This window comes from Fibroporia radiculosa, assembly GCF_000313525.1.
Source record: "Fibroporia radiculosa TFFH 294 genomic supercontigs, scaffold12940, whole genome shotgun sequence".
Classification (NCBI taxonomy): Eukaryota; Fungi; Basidiomycota; class Agaricomycetes; order Polyporales; family Fibroporiaceae; genus Fibroporia; species Fibroporia radiculosa.
In genome coordinates this window covers 68,081-88,899 of record NW_012133478.1, presented here as the reverse complement: position 1 = coordinate 88,899, position 20,819 = coordinate 68,081, and the positions used below count along the sequence as shown (strand labels likewise).

At 51.3% G+C, this 20,819-nt stretch overlaps 10 protein-coding genes across 10 annotated transcripts; 5 read left to right on the top strand and 5 right to left on the bottom strand.

The window, feature by feature from the left end:
* Window positions 1-41: 41 nt before the first annotated feature.
* FIBRA_07386 (uncharacterized protein) lies at window positions 42-924 on the bottom strand (the record flags this gene model as incomplete). Its single annotated transcript, XM_012329070.1, has 5 exons — window positions 42-125; window positions 175-276; window positions 329-420; window positions 487-768; window positions 825-924. The coding sequence occupies 5 exons, from the start codon at window positions 922-924 to the stop codon at window positions 42-44; spliced, it is 660 nt and encodes a 219-aa protein (XP_012184460.1).
* Window positions 925-1,364: 440 nt separating this feature from the next.
* Window positions 1,365-2,800, bottom strand: FIBRA_07385 (uncharacterized protein; the record flags this gene model as incomplete). The annotated part of the gene is made up of 8 exons (XM_012329069.1): window positions 1,365-1,380; window positions 1,437-1,621; window positions 1,676-1,829; window positions 1,884-2,061; window positions 2,134-2,284; window positions 2,337-2,474; window positions 2,662-2,678; window positions 2,740-2,800. 8 exons carry the CDS (start codon window positions 2,798-2,800, stop codon window positions 1,365-1,367), a joined length of 900 nt encoding a protein of 299 aa, XP_012184459.1.
* Window positions 2,801-3,982: 1,182 nt separating this feature from the next.
* FIBRA_07384 (uncharacterized protein) lies at window positions 3,983-5,185 on the top strand (the record flags this gene model as incomplete). Its single annotated transcript, XM_012329068.1, has 2 exons — window positions 3,983-4,769; window positions 4,824-5,185. 2 exons carry the CDS (start codon window positions 3,983-3,985, stop codon window positions 5,183-5,185), a joined length of 1,149 nt encoding a protein of 382 aa, XP_012184458.1.
* Window positions 5,186-5,811: 626 nt separating this feature from the next.
* FIBRA_07383 (uncharacterized protein) lies at window positions 5,812-9,117 on the bottom strand (the record flags this gene model as incomplete). The annotated part of the gene is made up of 6 exons (XM_012329067.1): window positions 5,812-6,756; window positions 6,808-6,894; window positions 6,945-7,742; window positions 7,798-8,049; window positions 8,099-8,668; window positions 8,731-9,117. 6 exons carry the CDS (start codon window positions 9,115-9,117, stop codon window positions 5,812-5,814), a joined length of 3,039 nt encoding a protein of 1,012 aa, XP_012184457.1.
* Window positions 9,118-9,373: 256 nt separating this feature from the next.
* On the bottom strand, window positions 9,374-10,483 carry FIBRA_07382 (uncharacterized protein; the record flags this gene model as incomplete). Its single annotated transcript, XM_012329066.1, has 9 exons — window positions 9,374-9,454; window positions 9,515-9,543; window positions 9,594-9,717; window positions 9,771-9,831; window positions 9,882-10,092; window positions 10,151-10,232; window positions 10,293-10,299; window positions 10,369-10,393; window positions 10,444-10,483. The coding sequence occupies 9 exons, from the start codon at window positions 10,481-10,483 to the stop codon at window positions 9,374-9,376; spliced, it is 660 nt and encodes a 219-aa protein (XP_012184456.1).
* A 1,198-nt stretch (window positions 10,484-11,681) lies between these two features.
* FIBRA_07381 (uncharacterized protein) lies at window positions 11,682-12,358 on the top strand (the record flags this gene model as incomplete). The annotated part of the gene is made up of 4 exons (XM_012329065.1): window positions 11,682-11,894; window positions 11,952-12,058; window positions 12,114-12,247; window positions 12,303-12,358. The coding sequence occupies 4 exons, from the start codon at window positions 11,682-11,684 to the stop codon at window positions 12,356-12,358; spliced, it is 510 nt and encodes a 169-aa protein (XP_012184455.1).
* A 582-nt stretch (window positions 12,359-12,940) lies between these two features.
* FIBRA_07380 (uncharacterized protein) lies at window positions 12,941-14,710 on the top strand (the record flags this gene model as incomplete). Its single annotated transcript, XM_012329064.1, has 8 exons — window positions 12,941-13,138; window positions 13,199-13,216; window positions 13,281-13,741; window positions 13,800-13,820; window positions 13,869-13,957; window positions 14,011-14,423; window positions 14,477-14,495; window positions 14,547-14,710. The coding sequence occupies 8 exons, from the start codon at window positions 12,941-12,943 to the stop codon at window positions 14,708-14,710; spliced, it is 1,383 nt and encodes a 460-aa protein (XP_012184454.1).
* A 171-nt stretch (window positions 14,711-14,881) lies between these two features.
* On the bottom strand, window positions 14,882-18,291 carry FIBRA_07379 (uncharacterized protein; the record flags this gene model as incomplete). The annotated part of the gene is made up of 9 exons (XM_012329063.1): window positions 14,882-16,290; window positions 16,345-16,464; window positions 16,518-16,791; window positions 16,846-16,984; window positions 17,034-17,551; window positions 17,600-17,665; window positions 17,720-17,824; window positions 17,880-18,031; window positions 18,084-18,291. The coding sequence occupies 9 exons, from the start codon at window positions 18,289-18,291 to the stop codon at window positions 14,882-14,884; spliced, it is 2,991 nt and encodes a 996-aa protein (XP_012184453.1).
* A 201-nt stretch (window positions 18,292-18,492) lies between these two features.
* Window positions 18,493-19,403, top strand: FIBRA_07378 (uncharacterized protein; the record flags this gene model as incomplete). Its single annotated transcript, XM_012329062.1, has 3 exons — window positions 18,493-18,645; window positions 18,709-19,105; window positions 19,174-19,403. The coding sequence occupies 3 exons, from the start codon at window positions 18,493-18,495 to the stop codon at window positions 19,401-19,403; spliced, it is 780 nt and encodes a 259-aa protein (XP_012184452.1).
* Window positions 19,404-19,735: 332 nt separating this feature from the next.
* On the top strand, window positions 19,736-20,230 carry FIBRA_07377 (uncharacterized protein; the record flags this gene model as incomplete). Its single annotated transcript, XM_012329061.1, has 5 exons — window positions 19,736-19,840; window positions 19,907-19,929; window positions 19,992-20,038; window positions 20,092-20,103; window positions 20,157-20,230. The coding sequence occupies 5 exons, from the start codon at window positions 19,736-19,738 to the stop codon at window positions 20,228-20,230; spliced, it is 261 nt and encodes an 86-aa protein (XP_012184451.1).
* Window positions 20,231-20,819: the final 589 nt, after the last annotated feature.

Below are 20,819 nucleotides of genomic sequence, written 5' to 3'. Positions count from 1 at the left end.
GTCATCGCGGGATGGGTCGGAGCCAAGATCTTTCATGCGAGCTACTCTCGCTTTTCTTCCCCTTCCTTTTTGGCTTTCGCATCCATCATCATGCGGATTTTCTTCAGCCTGGTGTTGAAGTAGGTCTGGAAGGACATCAGTTCAGAATATCTTGACCATGTGGTAAGTCCTTACTCCGGTAATGAATTGAACCAAATTCATAAACGGAACCCAGAGCTCAGGTGCAAGATATCGTTGCGCGATCACAATTGTTAAAGGTAGTGTCATCCAAGTGACCTGTATATTATGTCTCAATTCGTGACACAGCAAGTCAGACATAGACACTTACCCTCATAGCGCTCATGAACCCGGCTTTCAATGTTTTAACTACGTCATCAACATTTCTGGCACCATTTATGACGGAGGTACAAGTGAGATAGACTGGAAAGACCAAGGATATCCAACATGAGAAGTAAATACACAGCCAGAGGTGTACCAGGTACTGACCTACGACCTGTAGAGGCGCGACAATGAAGTTGCTCACAAGGAGCTGGCCGATCTTCGCCGACAGGCTAGTCTTCCCTGCAAACAGCTTCTGCACATAGCCAACTAAGTTGTGACTCAAGGGTGCGGACACCAGAATTCCATAAAGGGCCATCTTAGGTGCCTTGGGATTGACCTTCGCCTGAGCAAGCACGCGAGCATATAGAGGTCCATCCTTCGATACACGTTGAGCAGGCACTCCTGCAAGATGGGTAGCTAAGACCTCCTGAAAGAATTGTAGGACACCTAACAACCATGATCAACGACGCCAGCACACAGTAGGTGGACAGGAAGCTACCTACCCGTGGTCACAGCCTTTGTTTTCAAAGGATGAGCCGCGAGCGACGCAAGATATGCTGCAAGCAGAGGGTTGACCTTCCTGGGGGTGGTAGCAGTACTCATCGCAAAAGCTGGATGCTTCACAAAGGCTTAAGCCGGAGCAGAGAAGGACGAGCTAGTGCAACTCCCATGGCGATGGGCCAGGGTGGGTTTAGTGTCTGGCCTCCCTCGGGCCGCGCTCTCCTCATGCCTTCCTAGGAAACACCGACCCTCCCCCGAACCGCCCAGTCCACTCCGGGTCGTCTCGCTCAAGATTGTCGACACACAAACTGCATCAATCTTGGACACGTTGAAACACATACGAAACTACGCGTTAGATGCTCACTGCCAAGGCTGAAACGTTGCAACTCTCCAGAGCATAAACGTCATTTGTAGACTAGTAAAGCATATACGATAGCGATAGATTACTCGCAAGATCTGTCTAAGCTCACGAAAGCAACCTTCAAATCCGAGGTCCCAGGGCCAAACCTTAACGGCGCAGAAATCATAACAAAGACTTACATCTATTGGCCTTTGACCCTGAGAGTAAGGTTTTAGTAAATGGAATGGAATAAAGTAGCGATGAATAAACATACCAAACCTTCACATAATCCGCGAACGACACCATGCACACGGTCTGCCAAATACCAAGACCAATACGTGGTGTAACACCGCGGTAAAGGCCTTTAATCCCATTTTCCTTGTAAACGTACTGCAGGGTGTTCATAATGGTTACCTTTTGAGGTCGATTGGGGTTGGTCGACTTAGCCATTGATTGCATCTGAATATATAGTGTAGTAAATCTCCTAATAACGTCTTCAAGATATTCACTGACCTCCACTCTCACAACCTCGATCGGCTGATTCCATGTAGCGAGTGCACCACCTACGGTAGAAGAAAGAATCTTCTCGAGCGGAGAAAGCTTGTCGCTTTCACTTTTTCCCTTCACTTTCCGGATAGTGCTCTCAGCTAACCGAGCAAATCCCATCCTTGAACATGATCGGGATCGATGCGCGTCTCCTCCGAATGATTTTAAACCTTACCGAGAACCCCAATTTGTCATCTGGCGGACGGCCACAGCATTAACGCCTTTATTGATGCCCTTAACTCCCTCTCGGCGATACATGTCCATGAAGACGGCCCAAGTAGACGGAGGCTTTATTCCAGACGCCGCCTGTTTGTGCCGTGTAATCTCCGCAGTCTTCATGCAAGTGCAAACACCTACCCGTTCCATAACCCGTTAACGAAACAGCCACAAGCGTGGAGGGAGCGGATCATCGCTGCCTAACTCACCCATAGTGGCATATGCCTGAGCAACACCACCAGTCATTCCACCGAGAAGACCAGCAACAGCAGGGCTGACTCCCATTGACATGGTCGCTGTCTCAACCTCAGACGCGGTGAAAAGGAGAACAGCACCCTTGGTTGATGCCTCTATCCAAGCCTGCATGAATCGTAAGAAGACGGCCACCGGATTGTGTAAAAGGCAAACAAACCCAAGGAATTAAGCCCTGGTAGAAGCCCAGAACGCCACCACGACTCCAGATAGTCTGCACGGCTTGAAGCATTGTCTGTGACCGCACCGCGGCCATTTGAGTTTTCATGACCTCTAATGGCTGGCCGAGAGTTGAAACCTGAATAGACCAAACATGAGTATCTAGCATATGCGTCATGCACCCAAACTTGCCTCCTGCAGACACGGTGTTCAGTCACTTTTCCACAAAGAGAGCGTTGAGCACTTACGAACTACATGATCCCGCAGCAAGGGTTGCGTGCAGATCAGCCATGAATGCGAACGGCGTCGATGAAGAGCAACAATACCATATTCATAATACCACCTAAGTAAAGTAGATCAGCATTCACGTGCGGAACCGAGACGAACGCGCGGGAAGGACTGACCAACGGCGATGTTCGACCAGTTGATGCCTTTTTGGCCGGGCTCAGCTTTGTCAATGGCCATGGCGATGAGCAGACGGTAAAGAACGAAGGTGGAGGTAGAGGGGAGGAAGGGAGCTGAGCTGGCGACAAACGGTTGGCGAGAGCGAGTGACTGCCCGCTATTTGGCCAATGCAAACACCTCATCCGCTTTGGGATGTCGTCCGACCGGCTATGGTACGAGTTGCCACCATCCACCGAGACACCGCACCTCTTGTCGTCCTGCTGCTCTAAGTCTGCTTTTAACGGGACTCAGTCCAACGCGACGGTGGAGCATACGACCAGTGCAGGCGCGGCGACACCTCGTGTTGGCCAGTATTACTCTTAGCAATATGTAAACAGTGAGAGGCATGTTTTTAAGCTCTTTAGGTACGTATTCATCAGACCACAGAGTCCTTGAACTACGGGCATAAGCGTTTTATGTATGAACAATCTAAACCCACCCGACCAGGAGGCATCCACTCGGCGTTCACCAAATCTTTGCCCGACGTACGGCAGCGCCTGCGACTCATTCCACAGCACCGATTGTCACGGCGACTAACGACGAAACGCCCATTCTTCATTCCTCATCATAACGAGGCACTGCATTGACAGCGCTCGATGATCCACGACTACGCTTGGAGATTGGTGCTATCAGCAACTTATGACTCTTTTCATAATCAGTTGTCGCGCAGGTTGTACAAACTCAGCTTGGCCGAGTCGGCCACGGTACGCTTCCTCTGTGCGGTATAAGATGACAGTATGGCACGTTGAAGTAGGACCAATCTGCCCCACATCCGCTCTCTATTGTACGTAACTGAACCGATGGCGCTGATGACACGTTTCCTCGTTCAGTGAAGGCGGGCACATAGCCGTACAGGGGCCGCCGCGACGGGCATATTAACGGGCGAGCCGCTCAGCTTTCAACCGAATGCCACGGACATGCCTTGATGCGCCCCTGCAATAGGACCACAGCCAAGCTAGGGCTCTCACCTATAAGGGTGGTCCAGGATATTTTTCGAGGCGGTTCCCGATCATCGGTCGACAGCACGTTCGATCAGCGCTGCATATAAATTGTAGACTCTGCAGTCTCTATTTTGCCCGACCGCGCTCCTTATCCGCTCAGAGTCAGCCCCATCTCTAAATAGTGCTTTTATTGTGAGTACATTTCATAGTCACCGCAAGGAATTACGATGATAAAAACCGACCTCTCAGTAACACTCTCACTATGCCATCCGTCCCACCCGAGCTCAGCGATTACATCGTCGACTATCTCTACAATGATTCTCGCGCATTGATCGCTTGTTCCTTGGTCTGTCGCGACTGGGTCGCAACATCCCGTTTCCACCTTTTTGGGCGCGTAACAATCGACAATGCGCGACTGTGCGGCGCCTTCTGCCGCCTTTTGAAGACCTCTGGCGGCGGTATTGCATCATATGTTCGAGAGCTGATCATCTCAAAGCTCAGCGCGACCGACTCAGAATTACTGATAATCGAGGACGCCTTACCTCCTATTCTCGCCCTGTTGCATCGCGCTAAAATGCTCACCTTGACTACGCTGGATCTGAATCCGGCTATAAAGCGCGGTCTTCAGCTTCTCCCTCGTTCGTCGACGACTGAGCTCGAAGTACAATATTGTCATTTTCCCTCCTTCCAAGACTTCGCGCAGCTCTTAGATGCATTCCATCATCTCGAACATCTCACGGTTCGCGGGGTCTCCTGGTCCAGCACAGCTTTCGTTCCGGAGCACTCGTCGGCATGGCCCATTGCGCGTGCAGAACACCGGCCAGCGTGGGCGATGAAGTTGCGCAGTCTGACGATCGGTAGAGACGTTGATGTTTCCACCTTTCTCGGTTTTTTATGCTCCGGTCGCTATTGTTCCAACATCGTCAGCCTCTCCGTCTGTTGCACATTCGAAGAAGATGCCGATGCCGTACGATCATACCTGGATGTTGTGGGTCCGTCTCTGAATCATCTGGAGGTAGAGTGGAATCCGTGTCATTTGGGAGTAAACGGTAAGCATAAGATTCGTTGTTGTTTCCCATGCTGATCAAGAACGTGGTACGTAGCCGTTATCTTGCCTCGCGACCTCTCGATTGAGAACTGCGAACACCTCGAGACGCTGGTACTGCGGTGCGTCATTTTGAAGGGCTTTTCCATTCCCTGGGTTCCTGCCCTTCTTTCGACTCTTCACTCGACTTTCATTCAAAAGATTGTTTTCGAGATAAGGGTGCTTGGAGATCTCGATGCCTTGGACTGGAAGTGGTTGGATGCAGTCTTGTCTGAGCCAAGGTTCGCGCATATTGAGGCTCTCGTAGTGAAGTTGAGGTTATGGTCCGCCCTCGCACTAAGTCAGGAGGAAGCCCGAGGGATTGTTTGCGAGCGTTTTAGACTCCTAGGCTCGAGGCGCATCCTACAGTTTGCTTCATAATTACTCTAGGACTATTCTGTCGTCGATTTATTATTTATTTGTAGCCAGTGCGTTAATGATTTATGATACCTCCATAGGTTGAGTGACTTAGTTGGTCGATGAATATGCATTCACATTTTGACGTATTACACCGTGGCAGCAGAGACTGTAGAGTAAAAAAGGGGGACGGACGCAACTTGATCTGAATGCACTACAATGGGTATGGCTAATAGGGTAACATACTAGCGACGCAAAACGGAGATCAGAAAGCAGAGAGCGTAAATATTATTTTACCCATCATTAAGCTGGTTGTCCATATTGGCAAAAATGGATCCGCATGTGAACAACGAGGGTGCCAAACATGATCCAAGGGCAAGGTAGCGATGTTTGAACGTGTTCGCTTTTCGTTGGCACTGAATCCAGCGACCACAAACAAGCATGCTGGCTTGCCAAAACCGTCTATTCTTTGTTCTTCAGTTGTTCTGTGAGGTGCTCGATGTCCTCCTTTAATCTGCAAGATAATTGAATGTTAAAAAATGAAGTCCAACACGTGTATTGTAAATTAATGTCCGGTATCAAATGAATGACGGGGATCAAGGAATGTGCGGGGGACAAAGAGCGTGAAAGGAATATAGATGCAAGATAAGTTAGAATAGTCCGTAGATCACGGCCAGCGTGCACATCGCTCCGAGAAAGCTCTTCAATCCGAAGACTTTGACATACCGTGTTATCTGATCCTGGCCCTCCTCCTGGTCCTGTTCAAGATATTGAATTTCCATGGCTTTCCTGGCGACCTCTTGCTGCAGCTCGTCGGCCTTTGTTAAGGCAATGTCAAGTTCTTCCCTGATCAGCCGCGTGGATCGTTCGTGCTCAGCCTGCAAATCATGGACCTTAAGATTATGGGCCTCGTGAAGACGCTGCAGCTCTTCCCGCGTGACACTCGACGATCGTGCATGCGCAGCGCCATTAGCCCGCGGGGACGTTACTGGTTCTGCTGCCATGTTCGCTTTAAGCGTCGCAAGTTCACCTTGAAGGTCTGACAACTTGGTCTGCAGCTCGGACTTTTCTGTCTTCAACGCTGTCATTTCCTCCTCATGCGCGGCACGAAGCTTGGTGGCTTCTTCTGCGCGCCCTCTAGCGGCTTCTTCCAGCTCCTTCATATGATTTCTAGACACCTCAGTAAGTGACTCCTTGGTAGCAATGAACATGTCGTTGAGAGAGGCATGGTCGTCGCGAACATTAGAGAGTTCTTTCGACAGACGCGCAATGACCTCATCCCTGTCTGATTTGTCAACTGCCGCAGCGATCTGGCGAGCCTCGTCGAGTTGTGTGTTCAATAGCTGTACCTCCTGTGAGGCTGAAACTAGCGACACCTTCGCCTTTGCGAGGTCTTCCTGCGTAGCCTTGAGCTCTAAGCTCTGCTTCGCTATCTGCTTCTCGAGTGTCTTTACTTGGCTCTCAAGGGCCGCTTGGTGCTCAGCCTTCAATCCCTCGATGGTTGATTGATGGGCAGCCTTGAGCTGTTCGGTAGTTACCTGCGATTCAGCTCGCAGTGCCTGCAGATCTTGGCTGTGGATTGAATCGGCCTCATTCTACATGTCTGTCAGCGGCTACATATATAATAAGCACTGTTGAAGATCCACCTTCGCGCGATCGAATGCCTTCTGGAGCAATTGCTCATGCTCTGCTTTCACAGCATCCACTTTGGCGTTGTACTTCTCTTCTTGGCTCTATTGATCTTTGTGAGTACTGGACGAAGCCAATACGATTCGCCACGCACCTCAAGTTCTGTTGCAATCCGCTTCATTTCCTCGGAGAGCTTAGCCACTTGATCGCGCGAAGCATTCTCAAGATCCAGGACTTGTTTGCTATGAGCTTCACTCAATGCACCGATTTCCACGCGAGCTTGCTCTTGATCATCCACGGCCTTGGCAAGATCTTCCTGCAAATCCCTAAACTTTATAGAGAGTTTCTCATATTCGGTACGAGCGACGTCCAGCTCCTCGACGAGTACCCTGGAACTCTCGTCAGCGTGCTTGAGCTTGAGCTCTTCACTAGCCTTAGCTTCATCAAGAGCACGCTGCTTGGCCTCTTCGGCCTTGATCAGATCTCCCTCAAGCAGTTGAATACGTGCGAGCGCGTCGTTGTGTGCATCTTCCGACTTCTCCTGCTCTTCTTTCAACTCCAAGACTTCAATCTCAAGCTCCGACACCTTAGTCGATTTGTCTTCATTCTCGGCTTTGAGTTCGGTAAGCAGCGACTCCAACGTCGTGATCTTAGCAACTTCCTCTTGTAATCCTGCAACCCTCGCCTCGGCATCTGCAAGGGCCACAGTATGAGTAGTCTTGAGGCTTTCGGCCTCTTCGCGGATCGCTTCTATATCTGCCTTCGCTTGAAGGAGATTGGCATGCTCTCGCTCAGCAGCGGCAGCGGCAGCTTGAGATGTTTCAGAGGAGGACAGAAGGACTTCTAAATTCTCCTTGGCCGTCTGAACCTCGGCCTCCAGAACGTCGATCTGGGATTGCAAACTGGTGATAAGCTCAGATTTAGTGGCGGATGCCGCTTTCGCAGACTCGAGCTATAATGTACGATGAGCATTCTAAGTTCCGGTAGAACGATTGACCGACACCGACCTCTTCTCGAACAGCATCCAAAGTGGAATCATTCTGTGAGGGTTCACCCTGCAGTTGACTAAGAATGCTCTGCGCATCCGCAAGTTCTTTTTCCGCTTGAACCTTAGCCTCCTCAAGGGCCTCAACGGCTGCTTGCTTGGTCTCTAGTTCGGCTAAAGTCGTTTCTAATGAAGACTTCAAATTGCTAACTTGGCTTTCGAGATTAGCCACAGCCTCCGATTTCGAAGCAAGCGAGGATGTTGCCTCGTCGAGCTGGACCAACGTCAGCAATAATACTGCCTGAGAAACGGGAGACACCAACTTTGCTCTGCAACTCTTCTACCGCTTTGGTGTCACTTTTGACTTCCTTGATGGAGGATATTGACCCGGATCCAGGTGTCCTAGTTGGTCTTGTAGATGCTGTACTCGGGGGTCGATTTGTAGATGATGCAAGACTGACGCGAGGGGCGACTGGTCCCGACCTCTTAACCTCCCCGCTTACTGCCGCACGCGGTCGAGAAGCCGAGGAAGCGGAATCCGGGGTCGCCCGGGTCGTCGCAGATGCTGTTACTGTAGGCTTTGTACTCGACGGGGCAAGCGATGCTCGCCCACTGCTAGGTGCAGGCGCCTTGGACGTAACCGGAGTAGGTGCTTTTGGAGCCATAGATTGCCGTCGCGTAGCGGTGGTTGTAGGGGCAGGGGCTGTTGAACTCTGTCTGGGAGGCATGGTTGGTTTGGGAGCGTGAGTAGCAGGACCAGACGTGGATTTCTTGAGAGAAGACGCTGCAGTGGTAGGTTTGGCCGACGTGGTGGAAGCTGTGCTCGCAGCTCTCGAGATGGCAGGGGGTGCATGCTTGACCGTGCCCGAGCCAAACGTGCCTGAGTTAAGGACCTTGATGTATACAGCCGCGCATTCAGCATGCTCGCTATTATAAGCCCAAGCGAATCACGCACCTTCTTGACAAGTGGCGTTGGAGGTGCACCTGCAGTCTTCGTAGGAGCAGGTTTGACCGAGATGGAAGGTTTTGCTGCGTGTCTTGCCTTAGGTGCAGCTGAGGCGGGAGCTTCCTCGTTATTTACTGCTGGCATTGACTCTGGATCGGACGTAGGCCCAGCTGGGGCAGGCGAGGACTCAGACTCGTTTGCCTCTGCATCGTGCCCTTCGGCCAGACCGTCTGCAGACTGTTGGTCAGAAGTAGACCCAGCCGAGTCACTCGCCTCATGTTCTTCATTTGCCTCGGCATGCGTCTCCAGCGACTCAGGCTCCTCCGGTAATGGTGTTACCACGACATCGTCTTGCGGCAAGGTAGCATCCTGGCTCTGAGTTTCGACGTCCACCATTGGGAATTAAAAGGATGGCAGCAGCACTGCCGTGCTGCAGGACCGGGTATCAGGTATTAGATGAGGGAGACAGCACTCGGCAACCTGGTGAAGACAAGTGCCAACCAAACAAAAACAAGACGCGTAGAAAATGCGGCACGACGCGTCCCACGTCACCACGTTTCGCCGCGACGCGTCGACGAAAATGGTCACCTCAGCCACTCATGCAATTCAACATTCATCCATTTATTACTACTGCTGCTCTCTATCTATCTATCTACTTTGGCGGGGCGTACAGGTTAAGACCATTCAACGCTGGCTCTGCCAAATTACGGTGGTTGTAACTCAGAATGGCAACCTGATTTGCGCGGCGTCCGTCAATCACTGGTCAACCATAGCCATATCAGAATCAACTCACCCCCGAGGGTTCGACATTAAAATGGGTTCCTGTACGAGAAGCTCAGTCAACGCGTTCACATCCGACAGGAGGATTTTACCTAGGCGCAGAGGGAAATTGATCCAACGAGCTATGAGGCAGCGATTGAAGTGCCCGTGAGCAATAATGACAACATCGCGACAGCCCACACCCTTGTCAAACCAGGCCTTGTGATGTGCTTTAACCTGGTCACTGGTTATGAAGCATAGCGACCATGAAAGTGATACAGGGAACTTACTTTGTCAATGACAGTATCTACCCGATGACACATCTCTTCTGTGCTTTCACCACCTGGACATCTGCCGAGCCGTGAATAATTGAATCTCCCCAGAGAGGATGAAATATCTACCCGTCCTTCCATATTTCCCATGTGGGATTACGCTCGTGTATTTCTGCCGGCTTGAGACCTTCGTAATCTCCGTAGTCCCATTCTCTCACTTCCTCTGTGATGACGTGAGATGGTGTGGTCGGAAGATGGTCGAACGTCAGATGGAATGTGCGATGAGCGCGAACTCTTGGGGAAACAAAAACAGTGCAAATGTTGCTGGGGTCAATAACTTCTGCGAGCAAACGAGCGTCGTCACGCGCCCTCGTTCGAGGAGTGGAGAATGTGCGTACTGCCTTGTCCAACAAGCACCTGTGCCATCTCTCTCGTGTGTTCTTCGCCATGCTGTGTCAGGGGTATGTCTGAGCGACCAGTCTAGAGTGAAAGGTGAGTCATGATTCTCAAAATGCATCGGATCATACACCTCAAACTTACATGGCGGCTGGAGAAATGATAGCAGTGGGGCTATGCATCAGTACCTAGCATCAATGGCCGACTAGATTGTACCGACCCGTTAAGAGACCACTCAGTCTCGCCTGTTCAACAGTCAGCAACAGCCTCCGTAGAGGAATTTGGGGATACCCACCATGGCGGATAAGGATAAGACGAGGCACTGACCGCGACATGGTAGAGGAGTGGGCGATGGTTGGATCAGTGGAGGACGAGCAAGGCAGCCAGGGGATGATATCATTTCGGCATCTGCTCCGATCGTTCCATCCATACCGCTACCACCGTCGCACGCAGCCGCTCAACGTGAGATATGGACTGCTGCAGTCAGCCAACCAAACCCAGCTGTACTACCGCCCATCCACCGCGTCCATGTTGTTTACGACCATAACCTTGTCCTCGAACGCGAGCCTCCCCTTTCACATCGTAGGCAATGTTGCGTTCTGCGCTGCCTCTGATCAGCAGCCAATCTAGTCAAATGTCCATGGCTTGCTGATAATATTCTTTGCTGGCTGTGCGCATCTGCTAAAAGGCTTGAAATATGTAGACAGTATTGATGCGGTAGAAGTGGTATGAATGGCGCCGTTACACCAGTGTATATTACACGAATCCAAGGAATAGCTAGCAGATATCCACAATCCGGACGATGAGACGGAAAGAACTAAGTTGCTTTCATTATAGTCAAAGGCTGGACAAACTGTAGCAGTGGGTCGCGACCGAAGCGTGCGTAGGATACGGACAGATTTAGTCACGCTGTCACCGAGCCGTGGCCAGATACAGCCATCGTCCTCGTCAATCAACACGACATCTTCATTCTTGCTCGACTCTGTTTCTTCCCCTCTTTTCTGGCTTTGACTCTGGTGCCACGCGAATATTGCTGCCTTTTGTTCATACCGACTCTGGAGGTAAATTCCCAATTCCCGTCCGCATCAGAACTCGGCGAATTCTGATCACTACTTATCGCGTCTAATTCACCCTTCCGCCATCGCCCGCCGTGTTGGCCGCGCTCCCCCAGCATCGTGTACCTAAAGTCCTTGTTCGCTCTGTTCATTACTGCCAATATCGCATAGAGGTATTCCTTGTCCAATACTATGCAAGCCATTAAATGTCAGTAAGCCTCAGGCAGTCCCATGTGAAGCGTTGCCAACCTGACGTCTCGCAGGTGTCGTTGTGGGAGATGGTGCAGTTGGAAAGGCGAGCGGATTGTGACTCCTGAAGGACGCTGCTCATCTCTGTCACAACACAGACATGTCTCCTCATATCGTACACCACGAACGCGTTCCCGGTAAGCTCCTGATCTGCTTGTACCTATGTGTGGCTAACCCGAACCATCCAGGGAGAATACATACCCACTGGTGAATTCGTTCAGTATTCTCTATGATCTCCGTTAGCGATAACTTCACTTCAGTGTTTGACAACTATTCGGCCAATGTTATGGTCGATGGCAAGACCATCTCTCTTGGTCTTTGGGACACTGCCGGTCAAGAGGATTACGACCGACTCCGCCCTCTCTCATACCCTCAAACGGATGTTTTCCTAATCTGCTTCTCTCTTGTTAGTCCTCCGAGTTACGAGAACGTCCGGACTAAGGTTGTTTTCGACTTGTTCATCTGCACATATTTGTTAATGACCGGCCGATACTCATAGTGGTACCCGGAAATTTCCCATCATGCGCCATCAACGTCAATTGTATTAGTCGGGACAAAGCTCGATCTTCGCGAGGATCCTAGCACCATCGAGAAGTTGAAGGAGCGGTATGAAATCCAGTTATCTCTGTCATGAAGATGCTGAATACGCGCACATTGCTAGTCGCATGCAACCCATTCAGTATGCACAAGGTGTTGCAATGGCCAGAGACATTGGAGCTGTGAAGTATCTGGAATGTTCAGCATTAACACAGAAGGGACTGAAGACTGTTTTTGATGAAGCCATTCGAGCCGTTTGTGAGTATTGCGGTACTGGTTATATGGAATCAGACTAGTGACATCCTCATTTCAGTGAACCCTCCGCCTCAACCCAAGAAGCCCAAGGGTAACAAGTGCATCATTGCCTAGGGAAAGTACGAGTTCTATGGTCCTATGGAACCACCATTATGAATCTGCAACCATTTACGACTGCTATGTACTGGTCTACTTCACGCTGCCATCCACCTCTTGTTCACACGAATTACAGGATATCATGACAGTTGGGTTGCTGTCGCCGCGTGTTGACATCCATATGACGCTAATTCACCGTGATGGTCCCATTCGCATTCCTGATCCCTCTTCTTTGTTGTTTTCGATGTGAATTTGGAGATATCATATTACATCTACTACCGTGTGGGTTGGTCGCTGTGTATCAAACTCTTGCGCTGCTCTCAAGGACTCGACTTGAGCCTCAGACTTGCCTCAGACTGCAGTAAAGTTACCAACGAGGCACAGCATATCACGTGAAATATGTCTGCTCTAACTTGAAGTCCAGGTCTGGTCCTAGAAGAGTGCCGTATGCAGTTCGCTCAGTTTTTGTGTCCTGATTTAAGAACGCTTTGCATTGTTGTTCAAGGCAGAGTAGGACTTTTGCCTCTCCGGCTCGGACGTGGCTGCCCTCTCCCAACATCCGCACACTTGACATCGAGGCTTCTGTCTTCTGCTCTTATCATGCCTGAGGAATTCCAGCCTACGTCGGACCGACTTGCTTTGGCTGAGGAAAGGCGACTCAGAAAAGAGAAGCGAATGCGAGATATAGCCAAGGAACTTGATGAGAGTGGCCGCATACTGCCCAGGGAATGGATCACTCTCCAAGAAGCCCCCATCTCAGACAAGACAGTCGGGGGTGTCAAGGTTATGACCTGGAATGTTTGTCATGTTCTATACCATCCTTTAGCATGTCCTTACTCCACGAAACATTACACACAGCTCCTCGCACAATGTCTCGTGCGTAAGTGGTCATCGTAGCATCCATGCAAGAAGCCACTCGTTTAATCGGTTTCGCCTGTAGGCCGCGAGCTCTTCCCGACTAGTGACTGTCTCAAGGCAAGCCAACGAGAACATATGCTTTATCGCGAAATTTTGTCGCATGACGCAGATATATGCTGCCTACAGGAATGCCATTTATTGTTTCTTGAATGGTGATCGTTCTTCTGAACTCATACAGGAAGTGGACAGACTTGAAAAATTACTACCCGTCCTGGAAAAGTCGGGATATGCTTGGGTGTATGCCTCTGGGCGCCGAAAGAAGCACGGATGTCTTATTGCATTCCGAAAAGACGCGTACACGCTCCTCGAAGAGAAAGTCGTATACTATGACGAGCAAGATGTCCGTCCTGATGGCACGGAGAGGGCGCAGCGTGGAGGCAGCTTTTGGACGAAAAACATTGCATCCATGGTGCGCCTCCAGCGAAATGGCTTACAATCGAACGGCGTGATAGTGGCGACCACTCATTTATTCTGGCACCCATCGTACGGGCTCCTCCTTGTCAACCTTTCGGCGGTCTTTGATTTTTCACGGATCACTCAGATATACATATGAACGCGCGAGGTATGTTCGACCGTGCGTTCTGCCCTATGGCTAGTAAGACCCACTCAGGCAGGCAGCTATTCTGATGCGAGAGGTCACTAAATTCAAGGCCTCTGGCTCTTATGGAACTCAGGACTGGCCCTGCATAATTGCCGGCGGTATGCAATGCGTCGCATACCTGCCACGTCCGATTGATCATTGGAGTGCACAGATTTTAACTTCTCGCCTGACGATCCTGCATATTCGTTGATAGTCGGCGATACACTTCTTCCAATCCAAGACGCGAGGCTGGCTGCATCGCGTGTCGTACACGTAACCATTGACCCAGAAGTATCCACAGTACCGAATGCCAACCCAGCGGAAGACGAAGCGGATGTCGGGGGCGAAACGGACCCAGACAGAGTGATCACTAATGCTCGATCAGCGATGCCGGCGGACGGTCTCTTGTCCTCTACTGAATTGGTCGACATGTTCCGCCAGTCTGGTACTCCAAACAGTGTCTATGATACCGGTTCTCGAACATGTCCGAGCCTTGCGGAAGATGGTTTTGCTTATGGTAATAGAGAACCTGTGTCCCCAGGCAAACTGGGAGCATACGAGCCTGTTTGGACCAGTTACACCCACGTACGCTCAGGTCACTTCGCTTGCATACCACTTCCTAACTATTGTCTCACAAGTACTGGAAGACCGTGCTGGGTGTGTACGTCTATATCCTCGTGATCTCTCATTCTAATTTACAACTGGCAGATTATATTTTTGTCCTGCCTCCTCATAATCACGAGATGGTCGTTACAAAGATTGCTAAGCCGCATCGCACCGAGGCACTTCAACCGGGGATCCCGCGGAAAGGTGTTTGCGGGAGTGATCATATCTCTCTCGGCGCTGAATTGTTTTGGACTGCGTCCACATGATCCCATGGCGTTGTGTTTTAGAGGATTCGATGATAGACGACTAATATGCATAACATAAACAATACAGAGATAATGTTACGGGTATCGGATACAGGAAATACGCACGCTACAATACTTAGAGTCCGAGCTAGATGGTACAGAAAGCTGTACATATCACACCAGCACTAGTCCTTATCCTCTGACACGGACACTAGCTCTGTCCGAACCGACCAATAATTTATCAAACAAGGTCCCCGCCGACTTCTCGTCCCGCACTTGAATCATATAAATCATCCCTGTACGCTTTCCTCTGTCGCTCACCTCAACCGCCACACCTGTCTTACCAACTCGCTCGACGCCATCAGCGAGCACGATTGTCGAAACCAACACCGGTTTGTCCTTGTTCTCCGACACGACAACCAGCTGTTTGACATTGGTCGGCGACTCGCGGTATAATTTCAGCTTGGCGGTGCCGAGCGCCTTCCACTGTTCATGATGTTGCTGCAGGAAAACTTTGCACTTCATCTGCTCAGTGATACTTGTGGTGGTCGGAGCAGCAGGTACGTGCATTTCTTCGACTAGCGATTCTGGGGGACTCGGGGCTTGGAAGGACACGAGCGTTGACACGGATTGCGTGCTCGGATATGCGGACGGCATGGAAGGCCTGCTCGGCGGCCGGAGCTGGCTTGAGTGTGAATGAAATGAGCTGGTTGAACGGGCTCGGGCCAGAAAAGAAGGTTGGGCCCTAGGCTGGTCTCCTGGGTACGATGGCATAGGCGGGACCGATACAGCGGGCGTGTCAGAGTGTTGCGCCCGAAGAGACCGCGAAGAATTCGATTTATGTAAAAGTGTGTTCGCTGAACCGGCAGAAGATCGGCCACGCCTATCAACGGTTGGTGCATGGCCTTCGGGCGCGGTGGTGTGGTGCATACCAGGATTTTCAGCTAGAATACGGGTCGGCAAAGTACCAGAGGATGATGTGTCTTGCACAGGCACATTGCGGGGTCTCGAGGGTTCTCGTGCAGTCTTTGTCTGTCCATGACTGGCGTCGTGTGCGACTCCCAGTGAAGGCCGCTGCTGATGTCCAGCGGTCTTGTAGCCCTGACCTTGGTCAGCAGACTGTGGAGGCATCATAAATACAGGAACATATGTCTGGGGGATCGGACGCTGGCTTGGGAAAAATGAATCAATAGGAACGACCTGGCCAGGACTGAAAGACGGGGCACGAGCAAGTTGACCAGTGTCCTGAGCCACACGACCCGCTTGGCTAGTCGACTTGGAAGAGGATCGTGCAGGGTAAGCCAAACGAGGCTGACTTGGTGAAGACTGCTTCGGTCGCGATGGAGACCTCGTGACTGGGTTTGCGTCCTTTGATACAGGTGCAGCACTAGGCACAATCGGCCCACCATGGTATCTGTCTGCCGAATGGGACGAGACAGCACTCGAGGAGCGCATCCTCGAAGAGCTGCGTTGGTACCCGGAGGGCTCTGTTTCATTCGAAGTTGATTGATGTCGTGCATGAGAAGTTGAGGGTAGCTCCATCCCCGTACTTGATGGAGGATGAGCGAGATCAGGTGGTTGGTTCTTTGGCGGTGATAATGCTGCGCGAGTCGCATCTGAGTCACCACTTCAAATGACAGCAACAACATATTCACCAGCTGTAGCTGCTTCAAAGCACTGTTCCAAATTCGCCAGTAACTGGTCTCGTGATTCAAGTGAACTCGCTTCAAGCAGCAGCGTTTCCTTTTTCATGACAGTGATTGTCAACGCGTTGCCTACCGTGACGTCAATCAAACAATTTTCAACTGAAAAAGACGCGGAAACCTACTTGGATTGCTGACGGACTTTGCCCTTAAATGTCTGCCGGTGAGGGGGGGATACAGAAGCCACATGCCTGATCCGTGGTGACCTCTCTGATGCTGTTCGTGGGGTTCCATTTCTTCGCATATCAAGACCAAATCAGTGAGAACAAAAATGTGGCCCTTCTCATGAATCGTCTCCACCCCAGTTGATTGGGGGACAAAGCGGATAACGACCTCCCCCGAACATCGTACCTCGCGTGAGAAGGACAAGGTTGGCGGTAATAATTGAAGTCGGACATGCTGCGAGATCGTGAGTATCTCGTGGAGGTGGATTGATACCGACGGAGTACGTACTTTGGCCTTCATCGTAAATAAATCAACGGTCCGCTCCGTCGAGACGCAACTTTCCAGATCAGTCACGGTCATAGGAAGCTGAGAAGGGGATATTCGATGACCCGTAGTTGATTTGACTTCCAGCTCCCTGCCACTTGGGCTGTGTACTTTTGTTCAGTGTATGATGCTTAGCTAAAGATTATGCGCACCTAGAAGCCAGAGTTTTGTTGTCGCGGGCGAGACTAATCTGTTTTGAAGGTGGTTGTAAATTGCCGCTCGAGGGCTGTTGAGGCTTCGACCTTGGGTCTCCAAGAGATTTATTCCCTAAAGGCATTGGCGTGATTTTCACCGCGTCAGACTGCTCTTGATTTACAACAATGGCGACACGCTTCTCTTGCGTCGCAAGGAGCTTCTCAATTTTCTCAAGCGCAGCTGACAACGAGCGATGATCGCTCTTGCCCGGGACGGTGCTCTTTAGTAACCGGAAATACATTCTGCGATAGTAGTCCAGCCGCTCTCTTGGCAAGAGGAAAAGTCGATCCAATGTCCACAAGGGTGGCTCAGGTGGATGCTCAGGTGATGACTCTGGCAATGGAGGGGGATTCGAGGACGAGAACATAGCAAGGATGGTTCGAACACGGGGGTTCGACTGAATGGCCTCCCATGCATCAAATCCAGTGAGAAACTTAGTATAATAGTCGGTGTACGGCGTTTCCAAGTCGTCAATCTGGAATGCAGTGAGGAGATATAGGCTTATAATGATTCGCATACAAACCAATTTCATCAGTAAGTCACCAAGTGTTTGCGGAGATGACGGGTTGGCCTCGATCTCCTTCAGTCTCTGGTAATATAGAGCTGATGTTGAGCACGACCATCAAATATGGCGGGTACATACCTGCCATATGGAACGGTTGGCCTTGTAAATACTCTCGATCCCTCTGAACATGCGGTCCAGCTCCGGTGGGGGGAGGTTTGAACGCGACCACGCAGATGCGACAGTCTATTGATCATGCTAGTAGGTACCGGACGTCTTCCGCTAGGTAAAAGATACATACACGGATAGTACCAGCAAGCAAATCTACATATTGCTTCTCTGTTCTGACCAGATCTGCGAGGAGATTGAGTTTCTTAATCCCGCTGTCAGATGAAGAGGATGTTGGGAGTGTAGTGGCAATTCCCCTGCTTTGTGTCTCAGGGAAGCCAGTCGCTTAAGGGGCTAAAGGGTAAACGCTGGATGCTAGAAGAAAACCTTGACGCACCGGAATTGGATGCATTCTGAGATGCACCCTCGCGAGTCTTCGGTGTAGACTTCCCAGCCTCTCCAGCTACGGGGAGATGCTGATCATTCTGCTTCCGAGGTTCGGAGCGAGATTGAGGTACGTTTGTGCTTGAGATGGAGGACTTCTTGCGATTGAGGGGGGAAGGGGCGGATCCAGCGGTTGTTACAACAGCAGCAATCCCATTCATGAGCAAGGACGGAGACGCAAGCCAGGTGCGGTCAGGAGGCCTGAGGACAAGGCAACGGAGAAACCGACCAGTCGGACCACTGCATTGACCCGCCGTTGTCTTGACGCCTGTAGGCAAACAGTCACCTGACCGGAAAGTGACGTCCTTGAAGTTGAAGTCGTGTTCGTCCGCATACAACAGTCCTAGTGTCCGCCTCTCGGGATGGCGTATCCCATCCAGTGGCTGGACGCGACATTCAACTCTCGCACCAAGACAGAAGACCTCCTCCGCCCAGATCTCGAGTCTGGCCTCATCTCTCAACACGACTTCCAGCTTGCAGTCGCTTTCCTCCCCGCATCCCATCGCTATTGGCCTGTCTGTACTCCACTCAGCGTTCTCATCTATGCGGCTTCGCGTTGTGCTCATGATTTTCCATAGTACGGCTATGCCCTCCTCGGAAGCAGCGCTGCTGCCGGCTACGCACGTCTTTACAGACGCCCTCCCGTTTCTCTCAACCGTACCATGATTATAGCTACAGCAGCCGGATTCATCGGTTCAGTGTATGGACAGTTTCGCCGAGCGAAGGCGCACTGGGCGTTCACTCACGTCCTGGAGGACCCCATCGCGTTCAACCACGCTCTGGAAAACGTCAACAAGAGAACGGGAGGGGTGAGACCGCTCGCATGGACTATTCAAACAGCGAAAGAAGTGCAACGCCCAGATGAGATGCATGGGAATGCACCCCGACCAATTGAAGACACCTGGGCTCCGGATGCAGATCAAGCTAGCCAGTCCCGGGCACCAATACCGACAAGTACACCAAAGTCGGCAGCATGTATGCACTCCACCTGATATCCTTGACAAAGTACTGATGCATTGTGCAATTTCTCGTATGTTCGGCAGCGCCAGAGGCTCCGTCGAGACCCGCGAGTCGCTGGCAAGAGATTCGCGCGGCAAATAGCCGTGGTGCGGGACTGCCATCTTCATGGGATGTATTACGCCAGACTCATGAGCGGAGTCGTCTTCCCGACGATGCCCAATCCACCAACCAACCTCCCATGACGGACCGTGCGAGGGAACAAGCACAGTTTGACGCGTTATTGGAGGCGGAGAGGAGAATTGCCGGTGGCTGATGGTTTCCACTTGCCATGTTCTCTTGGGCGTGTCACCATACGTTCGCGTGGTGGTTGCCAGTGGGTGGGTAAGGGACTGAAGAGACTAATATACCTCGTCTGCATGCATGTCGTTAGCTGAGCCAGCAATGCTATATTTCGAGGATCGGCTCCGTTCGGCCTACCGCTGAGGACGCACTGCAGAGTCCGAGGTGCAGCGGAGATTGATCTCGCGTGGGGCTGGTTTGATTGCCGTCTGCGATTAGCTCTCCGGGGCTTTGATCGTTCTGCTCCGGAGTAATGCGCTTGCCCTGCTCCAGAACTCCGTCCCATCTGCTTTTCACATCATCGTCATGGGTTGGCAGAAAACATTCACCCTAGGCGCACGCAGAAAAGGCTGTCATCTGGTGACAACCGAGATTCTCGATCACATAGGCCCTGGTCTGCAGGGTGTAACAGTATGTACTCGTCCTTTTCTCCACTTGGTCAATGGCTGTGATCAATGCGATAAGCATCCTGTGTAGGTTGGGATGCTGTATCTCTTTATGTGAGTGCTGTCACAGACGGGCGTATCGTCCCGGCGCTGAGATGCCGTGGATCAACGCACAGACAACATACGTCTGCCGCGTTGACAATCAACGAAAACTTCGATCCAGGTGCGCAGCCATTACTTGGCGTGGTTCTAGAGGTTCTGATCCAGCAGCATCAGACGTCCGTAGAGGTAATATATGTGATTCAAATGCCCCTTGGGGCTTTTGCTCAATTTCGTAACAGATATGGACATGGCGCTCGACCAGATCGTTCCCGAGCATCTCAATTGGGTTCATACCGATGAAGGTCCGGAGTAAGTCGTGTGGTTTCGCTGCCTAGACGGGGAGATCTTTACCAGCACGCGTCCCGCAAACTTTAGTGATTCGTAAAGTCGAATGTGGTTCTTTCTGCATTCTACCGCTAATATTGTGCGCGCCGTAGTGTATCTCACACGAAGACTACGTTGGTCGGGCCTACCGTCTGCGTGCCGATTACAGATGGAAGGCTCAACTTGGGCACCTGGCAAGGTGTGTATCGCCCTGATCTGCGGTGCAACTGTCCATTCGCTGATTGGTGGTGGCAGGAATTTACCTGACCGAGTTCAGGCATGCTGTGCACACTCGTCGGATTGTGGCCACTATTCTGTATGTCCTACTCTAGTTCGCTCGCTCTCGTAGGCTGACATAAAGGCGACAGAAGCTGAACACATGCGGCGTGGTGCGTTGGGAGCAGAGGCTGGAGTATGTAGTGACACAAATTGACGAAGACGGAGAATGCCATGTCTGTGTACATCACCATGGAGTAGATGCGATGATATGATGCGCTGAGATGAGAGCGGGAGAGGCGGGAGGAGAGGTTTGTCAAAAATGCAAACGAACCCTGTCTTGCCGTTGGGGAGGAACGGAG